Consider the following 23134-nt stretch of genomic DNA (forward strand, 5'->3'; position numbering starts at 1 on the left):
TGTTTTTCAGTTTGTGACACTTCTGTTTTTATCATGACAAAGTTAAGTTATTATAAACAAATCACACAACAAATCTCCTCCAACAAACAGTTTAACCTGTTTTTGCATCAGTTCAGTAGCATGGTTAATATTTTCCAGAGTCACCTGCCCAGGTAAAAAGTCCTGTTCAGTTTTTTTTTTTCACATTTGGGTTTTTCGTTACATTCAGCGTGTGTCAGTCTTAGTATCCAGACCCCTGCAGGCCACGGCACAGCAGAGAAAACTCCTTTACGATCTCTTTCACCCGACGCTTGTTGGTTTGCTCCCTAAAATAAGTAAAAATATGTTGGTCATATCCTTGTGTATGCAGATTTTTCTATAAAACTTTTCCCTTCTCACAGAAATGCATTTAATCAACAGGTTCCATGCACAGGTAAATCAGAAACCCCAATTTTTTTCAGAAAAATATGCTCTAAATCCAAATAAATAAGCCAAAGAAGTTTTGTGGTAATGTTCACAAGAAAAACAAAACTGAATTTTTTTCAGGCCTCTGGATCAGCACTACACTGTTAAAAAAATGTAATTTTACAGGAAATGATTTGTAATTTTTAACAGTTTTTTCCTGTTTTCTTATTAAAAAAACCCAAAATGCTGGTAGATTTACAGATATTTTCAGTAATTTTCCACAGTCAAAGAAACAAAACAAAAAAATCAGAATTTTACAGTTAGTAACCCTTAATTTCTAAAGTATTTTCTCTGTTTTTCAAAACCATTATAAAAACTGTACAATCACAGCGATAATCTGTAAAATGACATCCTGTATGTTTTTTTTTTTTAACGGTATTTGTCTGGAAACTTTGCTGCCGGTGCTTCAACCATTTTTTTTTTTACAGATTTTTTTACAGTGTATGTTTGGAAGTGGAAGAATCAAGTGTATGTTGAAAAGACTCATCCTGCCCAGTGAAGCATGGCGGTGCCTTAACAAAGCTCTGGGGCTGCTTCGCTTCTTTGATTAGAAACCTGAAGTATGTGGACAACAAGATGGGTTCAATCAAGTATCAGAGAAATTCTATGTGAAAATTCTGTGTTATTTTCCCAGACAATTTTGTCAGTTGGCCTGATCCAAAGCATACCTCAAAGTCCACCAAGGCTTGGTCTAAGAAGAAGTCCTGGAATAATCTAGAGTGGCTATCACTGCCACCTGACTATGACCCCACAGAAAATCTCAGGTGAGACTTAAAGACGGTGGTAATAGCACACAGACCCATGAATGAATAATAGTGAACTGGAAACTATTATCCATGGGGAATAGGCTCAGATTTCTAAAGAATGCTGCCAGAAGTCAGTCTATGGATCAATTCACAAGTACTAAATACAAAAAGTGCTTTTAATTTAGGGTTTGAATAATTTTGAGACTGCAAAAGTTATTAAATTCGTATTTGTTGCTGAATTTCAGGAAAACACCTGCAAAAACTGTTAGATGTGTGAACCTATTTAAATAGTTCTTATTTGATCTGTTTATTGGAAAACTGCTGAACATTTTTGAATTTGTCTCATAGGTCCCACATATTGCAAAAATCACTTAATTAAGTCTTTTAGTGAAATTTGTGGGTCTTTGGCTTTCCTGTTGTTGGAGAGGAAACTCTCCTGCAATGGGGAGCAGAATGCCAAAGTTGAAGAGCCATCACTTCTTTGTTTTTGGCTATAAACAGCCACATTGTTCCATGCACAAGCTTCCAATCTCAGAAGAAGACAAGACTAAGTGGCTAGAGCTCATTTATTGATGAAATGTTCCAGCTACACTCAGTAAAACTGTGCATGTGTGTGCTAGTCACTTCACGGCCGACTGCTTTACCAACTTTGGACAGTACAACAGAGGGCTTACGAATAGACTGGTCCTGAATCCAGGCACATTACCAACCATCCACCAACAAACCTCGGATCCTGGAAATGTGAGTATTTTAAATGCTGTGTGCTGTGGAGCAGATGTAAGAGCTTTTCCTCAGTGTCCCCCCCTGTCTCTGTGTTAGCTTCAGGATGCTAACTTTAGCTGCAGTTAGCCTGTTGTTTTAGCCTGTAATGTAACGGTGAACGAGCTTCGCTGTTTTCTAAACATTGTGCACTCGGAGCTCGTGGCGCCGTTCTCAGTGACGCTGAAGAGTGGGGCGGTATCAGCGGTGGCTCATTTACATATGAAGGTCACGCCCACTAAATCAGAGCGTTCTGAACAGAGGGGCTATGAGAGCCTGGAAACAATGCTGCTGTGCTTGATTTATTGGCTTTTTGGACCAAAACATGTTACTACCATTTCATGAAGACATCAATTATCCATATTAAACTGCAGAAAAAGAGCATAATATGGGACCATTAAAATTCGTATTTGCCAAAAGGTTGAATTTTTTTTATTTTTTTTTATTTAAAATTTATTTTGGGGGGGCTTTTTATGCCTTCAATTAGATACTAAAGAGGGCAGGGGATAGAGCAGGAAACAGGCTGCAAGTAGGGAGTTACATGCAGGAAAGAGACCACAGGCTGGATTCAAACCTGGGCCACCTGTCCAAGGGTGAACCTCATGGAGTGCCACCTAAACCACACGGCCATCTGTGCTTCAGGTTGAATGATTTTGAGAGCAACTGTAGCAAGGAGTAAGAAGTTCATAACACCACTGATGGTTTTGTTTGCTTTCGGGTGTATTATAATGGCAGCAGTGCTAGTTTCAGTCATGTTATTTAAATGTTAGAGAAATAGTTTCTGAAACCAGGCTTGAAGATTGATGATAGATTATGCTGACTGCAGTGGTTTCCTGTGTGGTCAAGCAGGTGTTTAAAGCTTCTCTCACTCAACATATAATCCTATTTAGTGTCTCTCTCTTAAAGCTGCACAATTTTTCATTGGAAAAAGATGATCTAGCTTGTATTTGAAACAGAAACAGTTTCAGTGTTTATGTCGGCTGTTAGAGATGTAGTTACCTCAAAAGCTGCTGACTGAAGGTGTGTTTCTGCTCTGAAGACACATGATTGGAGGGGAACCCTGGACTCTGTAGCGTTTCTTTCAGCCACTGTGTCAGCAGAGCTGGACAGTGTCTGTTCAGACTCAGCAGCACCTCAGAAAAGTGCTCCGACAGGCTGCGAGGGGACCCACCTCCAACTGCCTGGAGTGTATAACATGCAGAATGACAGTTTGAACTCAGACTTCATCTGATTCATAAAGACATGAGTTTAATTATGAGTAAATGAACAATGTTATTGATACAGACAGAGATGTGTCTAATGTCTGACTCACATGGAGAATAGTTTCTGTCAGGAGCTTTCCGTCTCTCTGCAAAACTTCACCAAGAGAGGGGATGTCTTTGCATCGAGGCAGCAGCTCTGTCTGCAAATATTAAACAATCTGTTAGCTGATGAGTCTTAATGACGTTAAACAAAACCTCACTTTTAAATGTTGAAAATTCCTGCTGCAACTTACAAAGAAGAGACTGGCAGCTTTTACTGTGGGAGTCTCTGGAAACTTCAGTGAAAGAATCCCTGAAAAACAGAGTCATCTCAGGTTAAAATGAGACATTGTATCAACCCTAAAGGCAATTGAAAGGAGTCATATTTTGCAGAAATGAAAAAAATGAGATCATCAATTTCATGATTTTGCTTGTGATGATGAGCTGCATGAGTAAGGCCAGGTACTCACCACAGTAAAACAGGGCTTTAACATCCAGCTGGTCTGAAAGGTACAAATCAGGCTTCCTCTTAAGGATCTAAATGTGAGAAACAACAGAAGTGAAGAGACTTTTTTACTCTGTGTGATGTGGATGTGCAAAATTATCCAACATCTATCTCACCTGAGCATGAAGCTGCATAAATGATTCTGCAATATCTGGATGATCCCGCGGTCCTGTGACCAAAAAAAAAAAAAATAATGAGGGAAACCTACTCATATAAAATGTTCAAAGATAATGAAAATGATCCTCACAGGCTGTTCTCACCTTGCTGAAATATGTTTAACGTGGCTGAGGTCAACACCTCAATCAGGCTCTTGACGTCAGAGATGTGCTGATCCTCTCCTGCAAAGATGTGAACCATCTAAGCACAGAAACAGACGACATTTGATCCTAAAAGCTTTCAAAGAGCCTTCATTACATTTGTGGAGATAATGTTTGATATTTTTGATCTGTGGGGGCGTACCTGCCGAGCCAGGTCTAGAGCAGAGGCTTGTGGGAAGGCGCTGTAGATCTGCCCCAGCATCTCGCACAGCTGAGCAACCATCGGACCGAAATCGTGTAGGAGGGTTCGAACTGACTTATCAAAGACCCCGCACACTGCCTGGAGGGAGGAAACGGAAGAGCTGTGAGTCAGTAAACGCACTCATATAAATCAAAGCTGCACACACACACACTGAAAACATCATAGACATACAGTTTGTATTTATGCAGGCTGTGAGGAGCCTCCTACCTCAACCACCTCTGAGTCATCCAGCCATTTGCTGAGGACGGTCTGGATCAATGTGAACACTTGCTGCAGCACAACAACAACCTGCAAAACAGAGTGTGATCTCACTTGTCAAGCTGTAAATAGGAATGTGCAACATTTCAAATGTACTGAACTATGAATATTTAATTTATTCAAGTTCCTGTAAAGCAGGGATGTCAAACTCGTGCCATGGAGGGCCAAGAGGCTGCAGGTTTTCTTTCCAACCAAGTACTCCACCAGCTGATTCCACTGATTACCTCACCTTCAAGCAGAGAGCAGGGACTAATCAGTGGAATCAGCTGGTGGAGTTCTTGGTTGGAAAGAAAACCTGCAGCCTCTTGGCCCTCCATGGCACGAGTTTGACATCCCTGCTGTAAAGTGACTGACAAACACTTTTTCACTGAGTATGAAAAGAGTCAAAGCTTTGCTCTGTGATAAACACGCATGAATAGATAGTTTTTAAAGTTTAACTTACTGGATTTTGAGCACTTGGCGAGGGACTGGATGCTTCCTCTAAACTGTCTGCTTGTCGGATGTCCAGAGTTGTGAAGAGACTGGACAACATCCCCAGGATGTGGATTATGGACTGTTTGTTAGCAGGATTAGGCTGTAGAGGGAGACAAAGTGGAGTATGTAATCCCATGATGCCATCTTAAATATGACTCTTAATTAATTAGGAGAAAACTGAATATAATTACAGTCTTATCACTTTATATTCTTCTTTATGTAATATTCTACAGATACGTTGAGCAAATTTCAACAGAAATGTGTTTTGTACTTAAACTGAGGATCAAAATCACAAGTTTATATGTATTTATTGTGCAGCCAAATGGGCTTAAGTGTGTTTTTACTCTGAACTGAAGTTTTAATTCAATTTTATTTCATTTTATTTTTTAAATTCAATTCAATTTATTGATTTTTAATTTATCTTATCTTATCTTATTTCATTTTAACTTATTTTTTTTTTAATTAATTGAATTTTATTGATTTTTATTTTATTTTATTATACCTTATTTTAACTTTTTTTTTAAAATGTAATTAAATTTGATCATTTTTTATTTTATTTTATTTTATTTTATTTTATTTTTCTTATTATTATTTTGCTAATTTCAGGGTTAGCAATTGACCAGTCCAGGGTATACCCCGCCTCTGGCCCTAAGACAGCTGTGATAGGCTATAGCCACCTGCAACCCTGAGCAGGATAACCGGTACAGAAGATGGATATATGAATGAATAAATGAAATTCGGGGTTTGTTTCTGAGTTTGATAAGTTTGTATTACCTCCTGCTGGACCAGAGAGTCCAGCTGCTGGACGTGAGGCGTGATGAGAGCGTGAAGTCTGACCAAAATCTCCTCCACAGGCAGAGCAGACAAGAGGAAACCCAGAGCCTGCATCAACCACATGCACTGGCTGCTCTGCACACGCACACACACACACACACGCACGCACGCACGCACGCACGCACGCACGCACGCACGCACGCACGCACACACACACACACACACACACACACACACACACACACAGGAGCACAGACAGCAAACATAATACATAAGAGACAGCCAGTGTCTTCATGTTTCACCTAAAGGGGATAACTGCTGCACGTCAGAGGCTGCTCACTCACCTTATGGATTTCCTTCAACAGCACATCCTGCAGAGCGACAAAAAAGTTACTCAATGAAAATAATCACACTGATGTTCAGGAAGAGAAAAAAACAGCCAGTCCAACCTGGGACACGGTGAGGATGTCCTGAGCATAGGGCCCGAGGTCGTGTCTGCACTCCCTGCAGATCCTCTTCAGAGTGGAAACACTGGACACAGACAGCTCGGCCTTCACCAGGCCCTGAAGCACCATGGGTAATATGCCACCCAGCATCACTGGGTGGTCAGCCAGCCACTCAGCAAGAGAGCCTGCAAAACAAAGGAAAGTAGATAGTGAAAGTATAAGGGTTTGATAGAGTGGAGTTCAGACCAGGACACACAAACTCTACTGTTCATATCAGACCTACTCAGAGTGGAAGCTGAAATGTTGTTATCAAATAATTAAACTCATATCTCTGTAGTCCATGGCAGGAAGTCAGTGAAACCAAGACTATCTGATGGATTGTTGTTACACAGCTCAAAGGATGAGAATAAATACAGAACAACATCAGAGCGTGATATCTCTCAGAGGGTATGTCCAACTGCAGTTTGCTGAGTAAACGGCCCACCATCTGCGCTCGAAGTGAGGCACAGAGTGTTTGGATTAAACCCTGTAAATATAGCAGGAGAGTACTGCACCATAAACTGAGATTGATAGACGAGGTTTTTGTTGGTCAAAGGCACAGCCACTTATAGCCACGTACCACCTTTGCACCTGACCACACCTGATTTTAAGACCAATGAACCACAGGCTGAGGGCCAACGTGGGCTTAAGTTGATTTACACAGCCTGAACATGGAGTGTAGAAATGATCATCGTGCCAGGTGGAAAATTACAATGATGCTTGTTTTATGTTTTGTAAATATGGCCAAATTTCCTTCATGTTCACTAACATTTGTCTTTTCAAACACAGAACAATTGAAAAAACATTGAAAACACCAATAACATATCAGAACCAGATTTTCCCCAGGGATGGGTACCTTTCATATTTGAAATGATTCGGTATCGATTCCTGGTACCTGGCAATCGGTATCGGTACTCAACCACTTAACTACTCAACTACTTTTTTTCCTGTGTTTGTCTGGAGATCCTACATGTAACCATGGCTGCATTGTTTACATGTGAACTTAGCTGTTAGCAGCCTGTAGCATGTCAGTGCTAACTGGTGTAAGGCCTGATGTCGTCCCACAAGGTGAGGAGAAGGAGGTGAGGACGACGTGCTGGTTCTCAGGTGTGAGCTAAGAAGTGGCCACATGGACCTGTCCTTCCATCCATTGTTATTGGGAAGGTAAGATCTATCTCCAATAAGACGGATGAGCTAGCCGTGCTAACCCGGCAACAGAGGGAATACCAGAAGGCAGAGGAGCATCAACAAGGCTAATGGAGTTAACATCAGACACCAACGCCACATTGGAAGAACTTCACCTGCTGTGAGCAGACAGGATCCAGGAGACAGAGACTGAACAGACTGCTGAAGAAGCTCAGTCTTGGACCCTGTGGAGGTGGAGGCTGGCTGAACTGGAGAATGATGGACAAGCTGTCATCATCTATTTTCTTATGGACCTTTTTGCACTTCCTATACACTTTCTTACTTTTGTTTCCTTGATTGCTGCTGTGACTTCAAATTTGTTGCACTTGTTACAATGACAATAAGCTCTATTCTTTTCTTTTCTATATTCATTTTTCAGTAAAGAACCTTGTAAAGCTGTGTTCATGTCCAGCATGGAAAATCACCTACTCTTCCACTCTCTCATTATATTTGACAGAATTTGGTCAGCACCCATAAAAGTACCTAATTTGGTACCCATCCCTACCTGAGAGCGAAAAATCCTAACATATAATACCAGGTGTGCAGGAGTGTGAACAGTACCTATAGTGTACATGACGGTGTCAGCCAGCATGACGTTGCTGATGTTAATTCTTGGGATCAGACCAATGAGACCAGGGATAACATCAGAGTAGTTCACGTCTATGGTTTCAGCTATGGACTGGAAACCAAATAACAGAGCCTCTGTGTCCTAACGATGGAGAAAACACAGTGTGGTTAAAACAGAGAAAACAAAAGCAGAAAGTTTTGAAAGTTTTTAAGCCACATCAAATATTGTACATATACACATGTAAACATTTCTCTATATCCCACGACCATCTATCAGGCTCATCCTTTAGCAGTGAACTCCAGTAATTTTACAGTAAATAAGTACATGATCTGCAGAAAAAATACAGAGCTTCAACTTCAGTGTGACATCAAACCAAAAAAAAACAGCCACTTTAATTAGTGTAGGAGCCACACTTGGTCATGTTTTACTTTGCACTAATTGCTTTCTTGTGTGCATGCCCTCCCCAGGTGAGGTGATAAGTGGGAGGGCAGAGCTCGCCTGGGGGAGAGAGACTGGAGAGAAGGCATACCGTCATTGACCGCAGGCCTTAAGACCTATGAAAAGAAAGTTTAATTGTATTTAAGTTTTTAGTTCAGATGTACAATAAACGTTGATTTTGTCTCACAAATACCAAATCTGAATGGATCCTTTTTTGGAAAGGTCGCGCGTTGAAATGAACTGCTCCCGTTTCTCCATGTGGTAAAATCAAACCCTGGAGAGGTGATTGGAAACCTTTCATGTTTTGTTATTTTTGGTTTTTTGAATTTTGCCACTTCAATTAGGGAAGTTATTAGAAGGTGACACTGCAGCATGCAACCTTCAAATTTTAACATCTGCAGTCCTCCATTGGTTAAGTTCAAGTCAGGGTAAGATTCAATTCATGATAGATTATTCTTATCTTTTTTTTAGGTAGTCGTGAAATTAGGTATAGCCAAAGTCTATAATGATAAAAATAAAATAATAATAATAATAATAATAATAATAATAATAATAATAGTAATAATAATAATAATAATAATATATTTTATTTATTTATTTATTTATTTTTAAATTCTGTACAGCACTTTTCAAAGCACTCAAAAATACTTTACAGAATACAAAACAAACAAAATACCATAGTGCCCTCTGCTCAGGCCGAGGACCCTAATAAAAAACATCAAAACACAATAACACAATGATTTAAGCGTCAACAATTAAAAGCATTTCTAAAAAGATGTGTTTTGAGTTGACATTTAAATGCAGTAAGGTCGGAGCAGTCGCAGATGTGTTTGGGTGAGAAGTTCCAGAGACAAGGGGCGGCAATAATGAAAGCTCTGTGACCCCAGGTTCAGTGCTCTTAGCCTCACATTTAGCAGTTTTTTACAAAATGTGCCCTTCTTTGATAGTGGTGCATAACTGTGTGCTGTGTTATTATTAAGCCTTACTGTCTGGGTTTTCCGACTTTAACCCAGCCGTGTCAAAATCTTGATTCTGATCAAAACTTTATCAAAGTGGTGATTTATTCTCAGTAGTAAAAGAAATGCCGACTACAACCTGATCACACTTCCGATCAAATGCATTTAGGACACAAACATATTTCATCTCTGCCTGTTGACACTGTGGCAAAAACACTGCGGCTAAAGTTTTACTTTCTGTCTAAAGCTGGTCTTGAAGAGTTAGAAAACAGAAGTTGGATGTAGTTAATTACATAAGCAGATAAAAATCTCAATTTGGCTGTAAATGAAAATGTTCAGTTTGAAGTTACCACAAGAGTGCTGAATGAATTTGGTGAATCCTCTTAATTAAAATTCACAGCAAATGTATCGACATATTCAGTTAGTGGGATGACGTGCAGATACAGATGAGCTTTACTTATTAAAATCCAGGTGATAGATTACCTTAGCATCAGGATTCTTGTTCACACAACTCCCCATTTACTTCACAGCACTGATCTGTCCCATCCCCATCATAACTCCTGGGCCCTGCAGGTTTGTGTGTCCCAGTTTAAGAATAGTATATATAGTATGATGAAGATAGGATTCGTCTGTGTTCTGATACTCACTTGGTAATCGTTTAAACACTCATTATAATTCTACATTAACTGTTCCTGTGGGAGTCAGCTATGAGTATTATTACCTGCCATACTGCTGACTGCTGAAGGTCCATCAGCTGTCGGCCCAGTCTGTCGTACAGGTTACTGAGCAGCTCTGCCCCCAGCATCTCATACACGTACATCAGAGTGTCAGAAATATCCACTCTGAAATGCAAAACAGTCACAGGGACATTTTCATCTCAAGTTGCTGTTTCAGTCAAACCAGGAGAAATGTCTCTTGTGAACATATTATCCCCTTGAGGCCTGTTATCACAAATTTGTGACATACGCTGTCAGGTCTTGATGCAGTTGAAATGACCTATGTCTCTCATTATTACCTTTTGATTCATATTCTACAGAAACCAAAGATTTTTTCAGATCCACTGTGCCACACTATATTTGTCAGGGGATAAACTTCTCATGTCTATGTTTAAAATATAAATTAGTTATAACTATTGGGTGTACTTTACTCAAATTTACAGTCTCCACTTAATTTAACATCTGTAAGAAAGCAAAAACACATAAAACAATCTCTTTAATTATCTATAATTGTTAATCTATTCAGGCAGTAAGGGGTTAAGGATAAGTTAAGTTTCCTTTAGGAGGAACTGTTTTTATGGAAATCCTTTCTTGCTCATGTGTGTGAGAGTGTGTATCTCACCTGTAAATTCTGAACTGCTCCTTGTCATCGGAGGACCAGGAGGCGTACTCCTCCTGGGAGGGGTAGTGAGATTTGTGTAGCAGCACGTCCACCAGCTGAAAGTAAACTGGTCTGTAGACCTGTAGGTAAACAGCCTGTTTCTCCTCCTCAAACGACAAGATGTCGTCCTGCAGAGGCCAGAAAAACACATGTAGTAACTGTAACAGGTAACTAATTCATTTTCAAACACTCTTTTTTTATTTTTTTTTAGCTCTTACCTGCAGAGTGTACCAGAAGGTGAGTGTGAGGGAGCTGGTGGTCTCGCTGACTGGGTAGTGCCCGGGGATGCCCGTACAGAAAAGAATCATGTTAACCAAAGCCAGGTATTCCTGCCAGTGTTCCACCTGTTCCAACAAAACCCTGTCATACACAAACACATCGATCCAAATTAAGAGACAACAGCATGGAGCGGAGCCAGCGTACAGGTTGACGGTGTGTTCGGATGTCTGAGTGTACCTGGAGTGTGTCTCTCCTACGGCTACAGCAATACGGCAGATTCCATGTGAGGTCTCCATGTCTCCGTCCTGAGCTGCTGTCTTCAGCTGGTCGTGGAGGCCCAACACCAGAGGCACCAGGTTCACCAGAGCATCGATGTACCTGAGCAGGTAACAAGCCAAAAGATTATTTACTTGAAAAAGCAGAATAAAGTCATGGTCAGTGTGATGTTCAACGTATCTTAATACAAAATGTTTTCAAAGATCATGATTCTCAGAATTCAAAAAGAAATAGTTTAATAGTCTTTTTGAGGCACTCAGACTGCATTGCTGTAAAGAACCAACAATCTGCTAGTGGCATCAGACAGTGGTCTCCTCTGTGTGCTCATGTTGTTGGACCTTAGTGCTGCTTTTCATACAACCGATCATCATATATTCTGACAAAGATTACAGAAACTAATACAGGAAAAACCTAAGTTTAAGACTCTGCCCTGATACAGATTGAAAAGTGAGTCCAGCCCATACGTGATGCCTTGTGAGGTACAACCCGTGAAGTATGTGTTCGGCGCTTGACAGAATTTTGATAACCATTATTATGATTTACAGACTTAAAGTCTCTTAGTGTGACATCAGAGAATATGAGATGTGGTGCACTTTTTCAACACTTATGTGCTTCATTATGATGATCATTACTCTTATTTTAACATACAACCATGTCACCAAAAAGATCAAAGCACCCTCTAAGTTTCTCAGAACAAAACGTAAAACTTTAATCCTCAAACTAACGAGGGAAACCTTTGACTGACAAACAGCCCAAGTTTTCAATCATGACATCTGATAACTGCAAATAAATAATGCGTTCATGATCCAGCATGTCTCTTACCTCTGACAGTCAGGCTGCGAGATGGCATTAACTATTGTTTCCACAGCCGTGTCAAACAGCTCCGGGTTAGACAGTGCAGTGAAACAGTCCTGAACCAGTTCATGACTCTCCCCTAACGGCACATCCAGCCCCACCCAGCTGGACAGGCAGCGGAGCACCTTTTCCTTCACCTGCACTGAGGAATCCTGGCTTTGGAGCAGCTGGCGCAGCAAAGGACACACCACTGCCCACTCCCCAGCTAAAGCCTCTCTCAGCTGGGCACGACGGACCTGAGCCAGCCGGCTGCTCTGGAACTCCTCTGGAAGAACAGTGAGGAGCTCCAGCAGGGCCACGCAGTGTGCATGAGGTTCCTGTGCGGCCTCTGCACCATCACAGTCAGGCTTCTGTGGCTGGAAGGCCCTCACCATGTCCGCCACTGGCTGGGACCAAGACTGTGGGATTAAGTTAAGAGCCATAGCAGCCAGGGCTACACACAGTCTGGTGAGCACCATTTTGGGGCCTGAGGAGAAGCGTAGGATGTGTGAGAGGAGCTGCATCCTCAGGCTCTCATGCTGCTCTGTGGGGAGGTCTGCCCAGTGATGGGAGATCTTGGTGTGGAGGGTGCTGGCACCGAAAAACTGCACCTCTGGAAGCTGCAAAGAAACAGATACCAAGATGCTGTAGGAATATGTTTTTGTGGATAGGTGGACACAGTGCAGTAAAGACATCCACTTATCCACAGACCTTGTCAGGAGCCAGCAGGGCCCAGCAGAACTGCCATGCCTGTGCAGAAGCCTGGGCCTGGGTTAACCACTTCTGGGCCACGTTCTTTCTCTCCATATCTGGGTCAAAGTAAAGCTGGTAGAGAGCCTGAAGCAGGAAAAAAACATAAATACAAAATGACAGGAAGACTTGATGACAATAGAAAACATTTTATCCTCCACCAACCTCACAAGAGGATAGAAAACAGTGACAATCATAGTTTTATTGGTTGCTGCAGCTTAACTTATTTTATCGAGCAACTTTATCTCTCTGTATATACTACAATTATTTATTATCATGTGAGCTGCATTGCTTAAATATTGTTAGAAAATATGTTGTCATGGTGACAAATCCCCAGCACATGGTGTTAGTTATTATTAGGACAGCATATGCTTATAGCTGGTATCATGTTACAAAGGTCCAGTCAGTGCAATCTGCCAGTGTTCAACTACATTTACCCAATCTGCAGTTTTCTTTATATTCAAACTCAGATTGTTATGCTATTAGATTATTAATGACATAAGTCACATTTATGTAAACCGGTGTTACAGGAAAAAACATGAGGTTAAACTGGCTGTTGCGTTTTGCATGCTGATGAATGGCTTCCACCTGTAAGTAAAATATATAAGAAGCTGAAAATTATCAATAACTTACCGACTCCACATTCTCCACCGTCAACTCCACCGGGGTGTCTCCCGGAGTGGATGGAGCCTCCATCTCCCGCGGCGTGAAGGATCAGGTCTCCCTGTTGCTTTTCCCTCAGTCCCTCAGAAATTACAGCCTCATCGATGAGAACAAAGGGTAGCAATTAGAAAAAAACACCGGCGTCCTCTAAAGTGTGTCTTTGCACGCTGACAGAGGACGCAGCGGGTCATTCAGCTGTTCATTCAGCACACATGTGGGCAGTGCGCTCAGGCGTGACGACACACTGACCTCTGTGGGTTTAAAAGTTGTTGTCTCACATTACCAGCAACAAACCCTCGCATCTATCAGCCTTTTCCTGTTGAACGTCTACAAAGTCCACTTAGTTTGTGATATAAGCTGCATTATACTCTCTTAAACTTGCTCACTGTGTGTGTTTTAAGCCACAGCGCAGCACAACAGGCGCTCCTGACGCAGACGGCTGCGACTCTGACGCACTGACGTCTGATTGGAGCAGCGGAGCAAGAGCGACTGTAAACTGATGCATGTGGGAGGAATGAATGCAGAGATGAGTGACTCTGCTAGGACACAAATCAAAGCCGCAGAGTGAAAATGGTTATTTCGTGTTTGAGCGAGATAAGCGACACGTTCCTGCCCTTTAAAAATGAAGCGCGTGAGTGTGAATGTTAGCCCGCTGCCGCGCGCCTGCCACGCGGCCCCACCCCTGCTCCTCTTCTGCCCGACTCCCTCCGGATATTTTTAGCGCTGATGATGTGCCCTGTCAAATCACGTAACGGAAACAACCTCAGCGCTGGAGAGGCAGAGCTGCCGCGGAGAAAGAGCTTCTGGTCCTTTTATTCTTTGTGATCTGCAGAGAAAGAGCCGCGGATGAAATGAAACTTGAACAATATTTTGTGTTTTGCGTCTCGATCATTCTTACCGGCTCATCGCAGACGAGAGGTAAGGTGTCATCCCCGGTGAGTGTGTGTGTGTGAGAGAGAGTGTGTGTATATGTGTTTGAACAGACTTGACATCCTGCTGACGCTGGGTTCGTTATCGATTCAGCATGTGATGATTTTGTCTTATGGCTGTTTAAAGGTGGCGGAGTTTTACATGAATCTTTGAAGATTTTACTTTTTTGATTAACTTTTTGTACTCGATTCAGCTGATATTTGAAATTTTCAGATAAAAAGGTACTTGGTTAATCAGTGTGTGAGTTTCTTTGGCTACATGCTCATTTCTCTTAATTTATTTAAACTACAATATGTTCTCCTCCAAGCCTTTCATCGTATCTCTTTTACACGATTTATCTCATTTCAAAGAGGAAAAACATTTAGCTTTGCACAACATTGCCATCAGGTGACACGATGTGACACTGATGGATGTAAAGAATATCATTCGTGTAGCTTCTAGATAGGAGGCTTGCTTTTTTATGGATTTTGACAACGGTAAATTGTTAATATTTTGGTTTTGGACCTAGCATGTCAAAGGAAAATGACAAACTTTTTCTTGTTTCAGCTCTGCAAATGTGAAGAATCTGACACATTTGACCTTTATGACTAAATAATGTATTTCCTTTGTTACAAAATGTTTTGAAAAGTTTGAGAGTGAGACATCTTTACTGTTTAGCCATTTGTCTGCCTTGAAGAGACACTCCATCTCTCTGTAAGATCAAAACATCACTGATGTGAAGGAATTTTTTTTCGCATTAAGCTTTAATGCCATCCAAAAAGCAGACATATTGCCAAGGGTGATATATGGGAGAGGAAAGCAGGGATAGTTACAGGACCCAGGACTGGCAGGGGGCCATAAAATAATTTGAGCATTTGGAGTAGTGGTTTCTAAACCAATGGAAAGTCAGCGGGTGAAATCTGAAGAGAAACCGTGTGACTCAGTAATTTGTGAAACTTTTGCAATGTAAGTTTGATTGATCTTTCATTTCACAGGTCAGAGCAGTACTGCTTTGCCTTTGACTGAAATCTCAACATCTCCTGAGCTGACAGAAGATCCTGATCATGAAACCCTACACTGGACACACAGCCCTTCAGGCAGAGAGGAAACCTCAACTGAAACCACCATTACAGGGGCTGGAGTCCATCCAGAGACCGTGAAAAGCGAAGCATTTCAAACTGCAAGCGTCACTGTGGCCACATCTCCACACACAGATATACCTGTGGTCACGAGTGCTAACCCTGCTACTGCAACAGCTTCAGGTATTTTAGACAGAACCTGCATGCACTCACTCTGCACAACTGTTTCTGCCTTTGCCTCAGAAACATAGGAATTATGGTCATCATTTCATCCATAATTCAGAAAGCGTGCATCTATAATTTTCAAGTCTGGTCTGTTTACTTCGTCCAAATTCTTAAAATAAACCCTCCTACAAACTGAACAGTGTTTGAAAAAAACAGACAGCCTCCTCACACACGACTTCATTGCCAAAAGAGTTCCAGGAACACAGCCCCGCCCCCCTTACCGACCCCCACATGACTGGACTGAGACTGAGAGTGTGTGCTGTAACCTCATTAGAGACATTCCCTTTTATAGATCAGATAAATATAACCCTTGTGCTGATGTTATGTTACATCTGAGAGGCTCATAAATATCTTCAAGATCATCCTTTTGTCCTTTTTTCAGCTGCTGTTTTCACTTAAAATGAGTCTCCATAGAATAATGTGTCTGTTTACATTTGGGCCTGAGCAGCTGTTGTAGTTTTTCACCTATGGAGCTTATACGATAACAGTTAGTGCTGCATTTGTCTTATGACCTCACAGAAGGACAAAACAGAGTTTATTTTTTCCCTCCAACAATCCTGTGCATCAGTGTTGTGTTACGTTGAGACCATTTTGCCCACAGGAGCACGAATGACTGGCTGTCCCACTCGCACTACTCGTAAACAGTAGAGAGACTTGTAATCAAGCAGCTTACTGAGTTTCTTGAACACACCCCGATTTCCAGCCCCCTCCTCTGTGCAAGCTGTCAAACATGACGTAAACAGACACGTGTGCTACGAGTGGAGTGAGGGTACACTCATGTTGACAGAGGGAGACGCTGTTAAAAGTGTCTAACAGCCGACATGTTTCTACATCCAGCTCAGACTTCCTTAAAAGAATCATTTCCTACTTCAATATCTGTTATTTCTATAACTTAAGCTGAAGAAATGTTAGACCTGCTGTGTACCTGGATTGTTCTCTACACCAGTAAAAATACTCAGCTGATTTTATTTGAAAAAACTGAAATAGTAGATGTAGTCTCTGGGATGTCTGTCTCTGGTTTGTTAACTTGTTTTTCAAAGCCCTGAGTTTAGCATTTTGCTGCCATGTCAGCTCTCTGGAGCCAGAAGTGACCACATTTGGACAAGAAGGTAAAACCAGAGAGGAGCCAAGAGTTGGCAAACACACACTCATCAACAGTTTGTCTGTGGCTTGTTCACTGGCTGGCGAATTTGTTTACCGCAGCGTTTTTTACATGGAAGGAGTTTCGACTTGTTCTGTGCTGAGCTGCAGACTGGAGCTTTTTTATCTGAGAGACAAAGAAGTAGGGCTGCCATGATGTTAGATTTTTAACTTCTCATATAAATTACAAAAACAATGTTATCACATTATTTATGGCAAACTGAAAAAATAACAAATAACTTTCAAGCAGCATAAGGGTGGAATAAGATTATTACATGTAATTAACCCCTTACTGCCTGAATTAATTAACAATTACAAAAATACATTGTTTTTATTTATTTTTGCCTTTTTACAGTTGTTAAATTAAGTGGAGGCAGTAAATTTGAGTATAGTACACACAATAGTTATAACTAAGTTATATTATATCTATAGGCACAAGAAGTTCATCCCCTGACCAATAAATTGTGACATAGTGGATCTGATACGATCTTTGGTTTGTGTAGAATATGAATCAATAGGTAATAATGACATACTGATTGAGCTGCATCAAGACCTGAAAGGGTATGTTGCAAATTTTCAACAACAGGCCCTAAGGGGTTAACTTACCTGTGCAATCATTACACTTAGCAAAAACTTCATGACTTCTTTACAGTGTGATTACTCATTGACAACAAATACCCAAATTTCTTTTTGAGAAATCCAAAAAACTCCCTAATTGGTGAGAAAACCTGATCTGGTTGCAGGTTGAGGACTTAGTTTTTACATGAGTGATGCTGCAGAAGTAGCACCACACAGCTGTTACGGCTAGCTAGATATTACTGTATGCTTAATTTTGGCACCATATTGATATTCCTTTTTTTTTTTTTTTGGAACATTGTTACAGTCCTACTGAGATGGCTCAGGAAGTGTAAAATAACATGTCTCCTGGTTAATTTATTACTACAATCTAATTTTTTCTCTTGAGGAAAAAATAAACAGTGATTCTGATCCCAATGCAAAATCTTTCTCAAATAAATCAATGCAGTAATAGACTCCTGCTAATCAGAGAGTCATACAAAATATATTTTTAACTTTTCATGTACTCAAAAATCAGGGGCACAGTCTCCACAGTCCTCTGTTATAGGACACTGATTGGTGTAATACTGTCTGAACTTTGCTGGAAAAATTCCCAGATGGTACCAACAACTCAAGGACATCCATGAAATTCTCTGTCTGATGGCACCACCCCCTTATTGTGTATAGTTTGTAGTTTGGTTCACACAAAGGATGGCTATTGTTAAGATTTTATTGTTACCAATGCCCTTATCAATTCTGCTTATCAATCCATCCTTTAGCAATACCTCCTGTGAACTTTCTGTATACATAAAGTAGGCTTTACTGGTTTCCTGTGTCAACATTTTTTTAGTTTAAAAGTAAAAAATATGATATAAAACTCTTGGTATTTAACACTATGTGTCAACAAATGTTTTAACATGTTGGTGGAGTTGCCACCCTTGCATTACAGCGTTTGCACTTTGCGTTTTTAGTGCCTTTTTTGGTAAAGTGAAACCAAGCTTTTGATCACTTCTATCTCTCCATCACTCTTGGAAATTCTGCTGCAGCCGTGAGGTCCCTTGGAGCGTCCCCAGTTGGTTTTCTCTAAACTGGGTTTTCGGGTCCAACTTTCAGAAAAACGCAGTTTTATACCATCAATGTATCAGTGTAAGGTTCGGCCTCTCAGGTATAATGTAAAGAATCAACAAGGGAATCTTTAAGCGTAAAGGCTAATGATGTCGATGGATCAAACCATTTCTAATCCATTCTTAATAGAAACTGGTTATCAGTACCCATCCCTAGTTTTCACCCATCCTTGGTCCACCCAGAACTGTCATCTAGAATTAATATAACAATCAAAGAAATGATCACTGTATTCAGATGCAAAAAAGTGTTGATCTGTATATCCCATCATTTCTAGATAGGGCTTAATTAGAGTCAACTTACTTTTGAGGTTAGCCTCCGGTGGACACTTGATGAACTGCATTTTTAGCATGTTTACTGAGGTTCCTTACTTGTACACATGGTAGCTGCATGTCAAAAATACAAACATTGTGATGGTTTAACTGATTACCTTTATCTACTGTGTGTGTAGTTTGCTTCCTTTGAAGAATCGCCTGCACTGTTTTCAACTCATGCAGCTCTGACTTTACATCACCTTTCAGCTCCCACAGGCAGCCTTTCATCCACACCAGGCGCACAGAGCTCCACCCCTCCTCAGCACATCCACACCACTGAAGGCAGTGCTCCGCTGACCACAGATCCCCTCACCACCTTTTCATCTCCGCCAGCCCACACGGTGCAGGATAGCGGCTCCACAACCCACGCTTCGGCCATCCAGAGGCAGAATGAGTCACTGACCACAGCCTCAACACAGCACACAAGTGCAGGACTCCCTCTGACCTCCTCAGCTCCGGGCCGGGCTCCTGCAGGGCCAACGCACAAGGAGGTCCCATCTGAACTAAATGTTGGAGATGAAGGTGAGAGAAGGTCATGTAAGAATTAAACATTTTCTCTCCCAGCTTAAAAATGTGTCAGTGACAATTTTGTGTTCTCTGTGCTTTTAGACCACAAGCAACCCCGCTCAAGCTCCCCTTTAGACCCCCTGCTGGCTGGCCTGCTCTCAGTGTTCATCGTCACCACTGCCATCGTCTTCATCGTCCTTTTCCTCAAATTCAGGCAGCGAACAAACCACCCAGAGTTCCATCGGCTGCAGGACTTACCCATGGTGAGTACACTTGTTACTACAGGATACAACAATAGAGTTAAAACCACCCCCTGATTCTGTCGGGCTAATTAGGAGGAGCTATCAAGTTGTATTTCCCATGCTGTGACATTCAAGTCGAGTCAGGTTAAATTCACACACTGAAAAATAATTTGTGTTGACCAAAGCTGTACAGCAGAGGCGTGCAGTGACAGTGAATTAAAACCAGAACAAAAGGCACAATAATATATGAAAACAAAGTTAATTAGAATACAAGAACCAAATAAATGGATTGTAGTATGGAATCATTAAATAAAATGAACAGGAAGAGCACAGCCTTTTTGGAAATTAACCCCATAGAGAAAGGACAGCTTGTCAACCCACAAATGCAACTGCAGCAACATTGTGCTGAATTTCAGGCGAAACAACAGGTTTCATAACCAGAAAGGTCATTTTTTTCAGTTCCAAGTAAGAGAGGTTAAATAGGTCATGCTAACCACTGTGGCTGACACAAAGTGCAGAATGGTTTTCACCGGGTCACCACGGAGCAGCAAAACACACATTTTCTCTGCTTTTCATGTCTTGTTTATATTTTTAACCACACTTGTGCGTCATGAGCCAACTGAGTAACACCGTCCCATGAGCAAGACTTGTGTCAGGCAGAATCTGCTCTCCTGATGCTGCAGGTATATCTGGTGCAGGCTAGAATAACCAGGACAAGTGACACCTGATGGCATGATCAGTGCATGATGTGAAGGGCTGGGGCGATCATCGGCCGGGCCAATTATCGGGGCGATATTTGGCATTTTAAGGCATATTGGCATTGGCCCTTTTTTGAATCCGATGGTCAATAAGAAAAAAATTTAAAACTGTGTTGTTGCGGCTCTGTCTGCAGTCACTACTCAGCCCCCAGTACTATCCCACCCACAATACCATCTGATTTGTTACAAGCAGAGCCATGGCTTAGGAAGGAGTCAATCAGCAGTGCAGTTATTACAGTTATTGCAGTTACATTGAAATTTTGAAAAACTTTATTTACTGTAGAAAACTTTGGCTATTTATTTTCTTAAGTTTTCATTTAACTTTATAAAACAAGCTGCGAAGCCTGGGAGTTGTTTAATAAACTCATTCTTACAAAGACATTTGAATAAAGTTAAGTGTTGGAGTTTGTATTGTTCAAAATTTTGACACCAATATTTGCACTGACTACAAATTCATATTGGCTTCAAATACCAGTTATCGGCCTCCTTGACTACAAATATTTGGTAATCAAATCAAATTGGTATCAGCCCGGACAAATCCATATTGGTCTATCTCTAGTCAAAACAGCTAATATTAGCATCCAAACCAGGAACTGCTTAAATGCTAATGCTAGCTGTTGTGTTACTTTAGATTGTGGGTTGTCGCATAGTTTTTATAGCCTGATGTCTAACTAGAAATGTGGGTGCATGTGAAGCTGTTTTTGTTCCATTTGTTTAAGCATGAAGTGGAAAAAATGGAACAGGGCAAGTCCCAACCACAAAAAAATGAACTAATGTCTTTCCTAGCTTTCCTTTGATGGTTTGAAAAACCACCAATTGAGAAGTGTCGTAATTAAAACTCCTCTTTCCCCCAAGTACTTTTTCTTGACATTTTGAGACATGAAAAATAGAAAATAGAATGCAAAGTTACACAATCACTATTTTAATGTGTTTTAACTGAGCTTCATACACCTAATCCCATATCTACCTTGGGTGACCATATAACCCTCCTTTGTCTGGACATGTCCTCTGTTTTAGTTGTAAACTTATGTAAAAAATTACGTATTGAATTATAAAATTTCCTAAATTTTGTTGAGCATGAACACCCAGGCCACTCCACTCCTTCTGCCAGATCAAAACAGAGATGCTCTGACTGCAAGCTGTCATTTTCTTTTTCTTTAATTTTGAGCCATTATTTTGCATTATCTCCCACACACACACACACACACACACACACACACACACACACACACACACACACACACAAAAACAAGAATTGTTTACCTCTCTTTCTTTTGTTTACCATCCCACCCACGCCTGAAGATGACCTCTATCCTGAAAGAATGTGCCACCAGATATCAACGATTTATAATTTAATAACAATCTTAACTTTGTTATCCTCTCCAGGATGATTTGATGGAGGACACGCCACTGTCCAGATACAGCTACTGATTGAATCATCCAGTCATTCACTTCCACCACTCAGAGAGCAGAAACTGAAGAGACACCAGAAGAGGACCAGTGTGGGTCTGAGGAAAGCACTCCACTGAATGTGACCAGGTTTTTCAGAGAGTTTTGGGTCAGAGCAGAAATGTGCTTTTGTTTACAAGAGAAAGAATCATTATTTTTTAACAAGAGAGGGTTCAGCTGTACTTTTTTCCACATTCCCTTTAAATTTCCGCAGATCTTCCATCTGCTGACAACGCATAGTTTTCTCTTTCCTGGGGTAAGTAATTAGTACCTCTGCACCCTTGGCTGCCTCTTCACGTTTGCACAGCACTTTCATGTGCCATGGACAGTCACAGTGCCCCCTGGGGGACTTCTGAGGTAATGTGGATCAAGGTAGCATGAAGTCCTCCAATGTATGTAATACATGACCTCAGGTTATCCAGCAAAAATTACGAGTGGGCATCACAGACAGAGTGAGAGTATTAACTGCTTAAAGAGGGAAAGGTGCCAACATGACCAGAACAGTTATTAGATATAAACTATGATCCCTTTTGTGACCAAAAATGGAGTGAAGTGCACTTTCAAACCAATTTGCCCAAGTTGCTCTTGCATTTTGTCTTAATACTGAGGCCTTGCTGCAGAAAATCAATAAAACAATCAGAAAAAATAAGAGTTTTCTTTTTGAGAAATAAGAAAGATTTATACTCAGAGGCCATGTCTTTAGGAGATAAACAAATCTCTTAGAGAAGCAGACAGCCTATCCAGTCAATCAAACATATTTCCCAAATTGTAATTTCAAAATATCGATTTCTGCAACGTTTCATGTGCATTTATGAACTTTAACTGCTGTCTTTTTAATGTTGTAAAAACTTGAATTTGGTATTTTTTTGGATGAATGTTAAATCAACCTGAGGCATGACCTTTCTTTGAGAAACCAAATCCTTCATATGACTGAATTCGAAAGATTAAACACGCAGCTATGCTTAAAGGTGTTGTAAAATTCACTTCAATGAAGAATGTATCTATTTAGTTCAGATGCTTTTACTGAAAGGAATGATCAGAGGCACATGAGAGTTGCCAATTTAAGACTGCTGTTTGCTTTATGTGTGTTAGCTGGAGTATTATGCAAATGTACTTGAACATAGCTGTTGTGTTGGAGTTTTGGTGTGATCTGAGTCACAGTGACCTATGATAATATTACAGCAAAATGTGGACTGTAAGAATTTATTATTTTAAGGATTTTTTGTTTGATAATAAAATTCAAACCACAGTATAAAATGTCTCATGTTGCACATGCATAGAGGGTGAAACCTTGTGCGATTACAGCTATACTCTGTGAGCTCTAATGCATAATGCTGTGTCATTGTGTGAAGTGCATTTTCTT

At 40.8% G+C, this 23134-nt stretch overlaps 2 protein-coding genes across 2 annotated transcripts; one reads left to right on the top strand and one right to left on the bottom strand.

Annotated features, from left to right (window-relative positions):
- Positions 1–10: 10 nt before the first annotated feature.
- LOC141803801 (importin-13-like) lies at positions 11–14261 on the bottom strand. The gene is made up of 21 exons (XM_074687803.1): positions 13442–14261; positions 12770–12895; positions 12047–12678; positions 11186–11326; positions 10948–11089; positions 10691–10857; positions 10074–10194; positions 7952–8099; positions 6170–6351; positions 6065–6091; positions 5721–5855; positions 4915–5046; positions 4422–4502; positions 4155–4292; positions 3956–4052; positions 3812–3864; positions 3661–3727; positions 3445–3503; positions 3262–3351; positions 2949–3130; positions 11–305 (listed from the first exon to the last, which is right to left on the bottom strand). The coding sequence occupies exons 1-21, from the start codon at positions 13502–13504 to the stop codon at positions 221–223; spliced, it is 2868 nt and encodes a 955-aa protein (XP_074543904.1). The 5' UTR covers positions 13505–14261; the 3' UTR covers positions 11–220.
- Positions 13960–23020, top strand: LOC141803803 (uncharacterized). Its single transcript, XM_074687805.1, has 5 exons — positions 13960–14389; positions 15376–15642; positions 19023–19337; positions 19425–19585; positions 21709–23020. Exons 1-5 carry the CDS (start codon positions 14323–14325, stop codon positions 21751–21753), a joined length of 855 nt encoding a protein of 284 aa, XP_074543906.1. The 5' UTR covers positions 13960–14322; the 3' UTR covers positions 21754–23020.
- Positions 23021–23134: the final 114 nt, after the last annotated feature.

The sequence above is a fragment of the Halichoeres trimaculatus genome, unplaced genomic scaffold (genome assembly GCF_033239565.1).
Source record: "Halichoeres trimaculatus isolate MK-OKI-2021-1 unplaced genomic scaffold, fHalTri1.1 fHalTri1_scaffold_15, whole genome shotgun sequence".
Lineage (NCBI taxonomy): Eukaryota > Metazoa > Chordata > Actinopteri > Labriformes > Labridae > Halichoeres > Halichoeres trimaculatus.

Excerpts from the sequence above, each read along its gene's own strand:
- LOC141803801 (XM_074687803.1), bottom strand. The coding sequence starts at position 13,504 with ATGGAGGCTCCATCCACTCCGGGAGACACCCCGGTGGAGTTGACGGTG. Across the intron at positions 11,090-11,185 it reads GTAGGAGAGACACACTCCAG|GGTTTTGTTGGAACAGGTGG; the intron begins GTACACTCAGAC and ends TGTGTATGACAG. Across the intron at positions 5,856-6,064 it reads TGTTGAAGGAAATCCATAAG|AGCAGCCAGTGCATGTGGTT; the intron begins GTGAGTGAGCAG and ends GTGCGTGTGCAG.
- LOC141803803 (XM_074687805.1), top strand. The coding sequence starts at position 14,323 with ATGAAACTTGAACAATATTTTGTGTTTTGCGTCTCGATCATTCTTACC. Across the intron at positions 19,338-19,424 it reads ACTAAATGTTGGAGATGAAG|ACCACAAGCAACCCCGCTCA; the intron begins GTGAGAGAAGGT and ends CTGTGCTTTTAG. Across the intron at positions 19,586-21,708 it reads GGCTGCAGGACTTACCCATG|GATGATTTGATGGAGGACAC; the intron begins GTGAGTACACTT and ends TATCCTCTCCAG.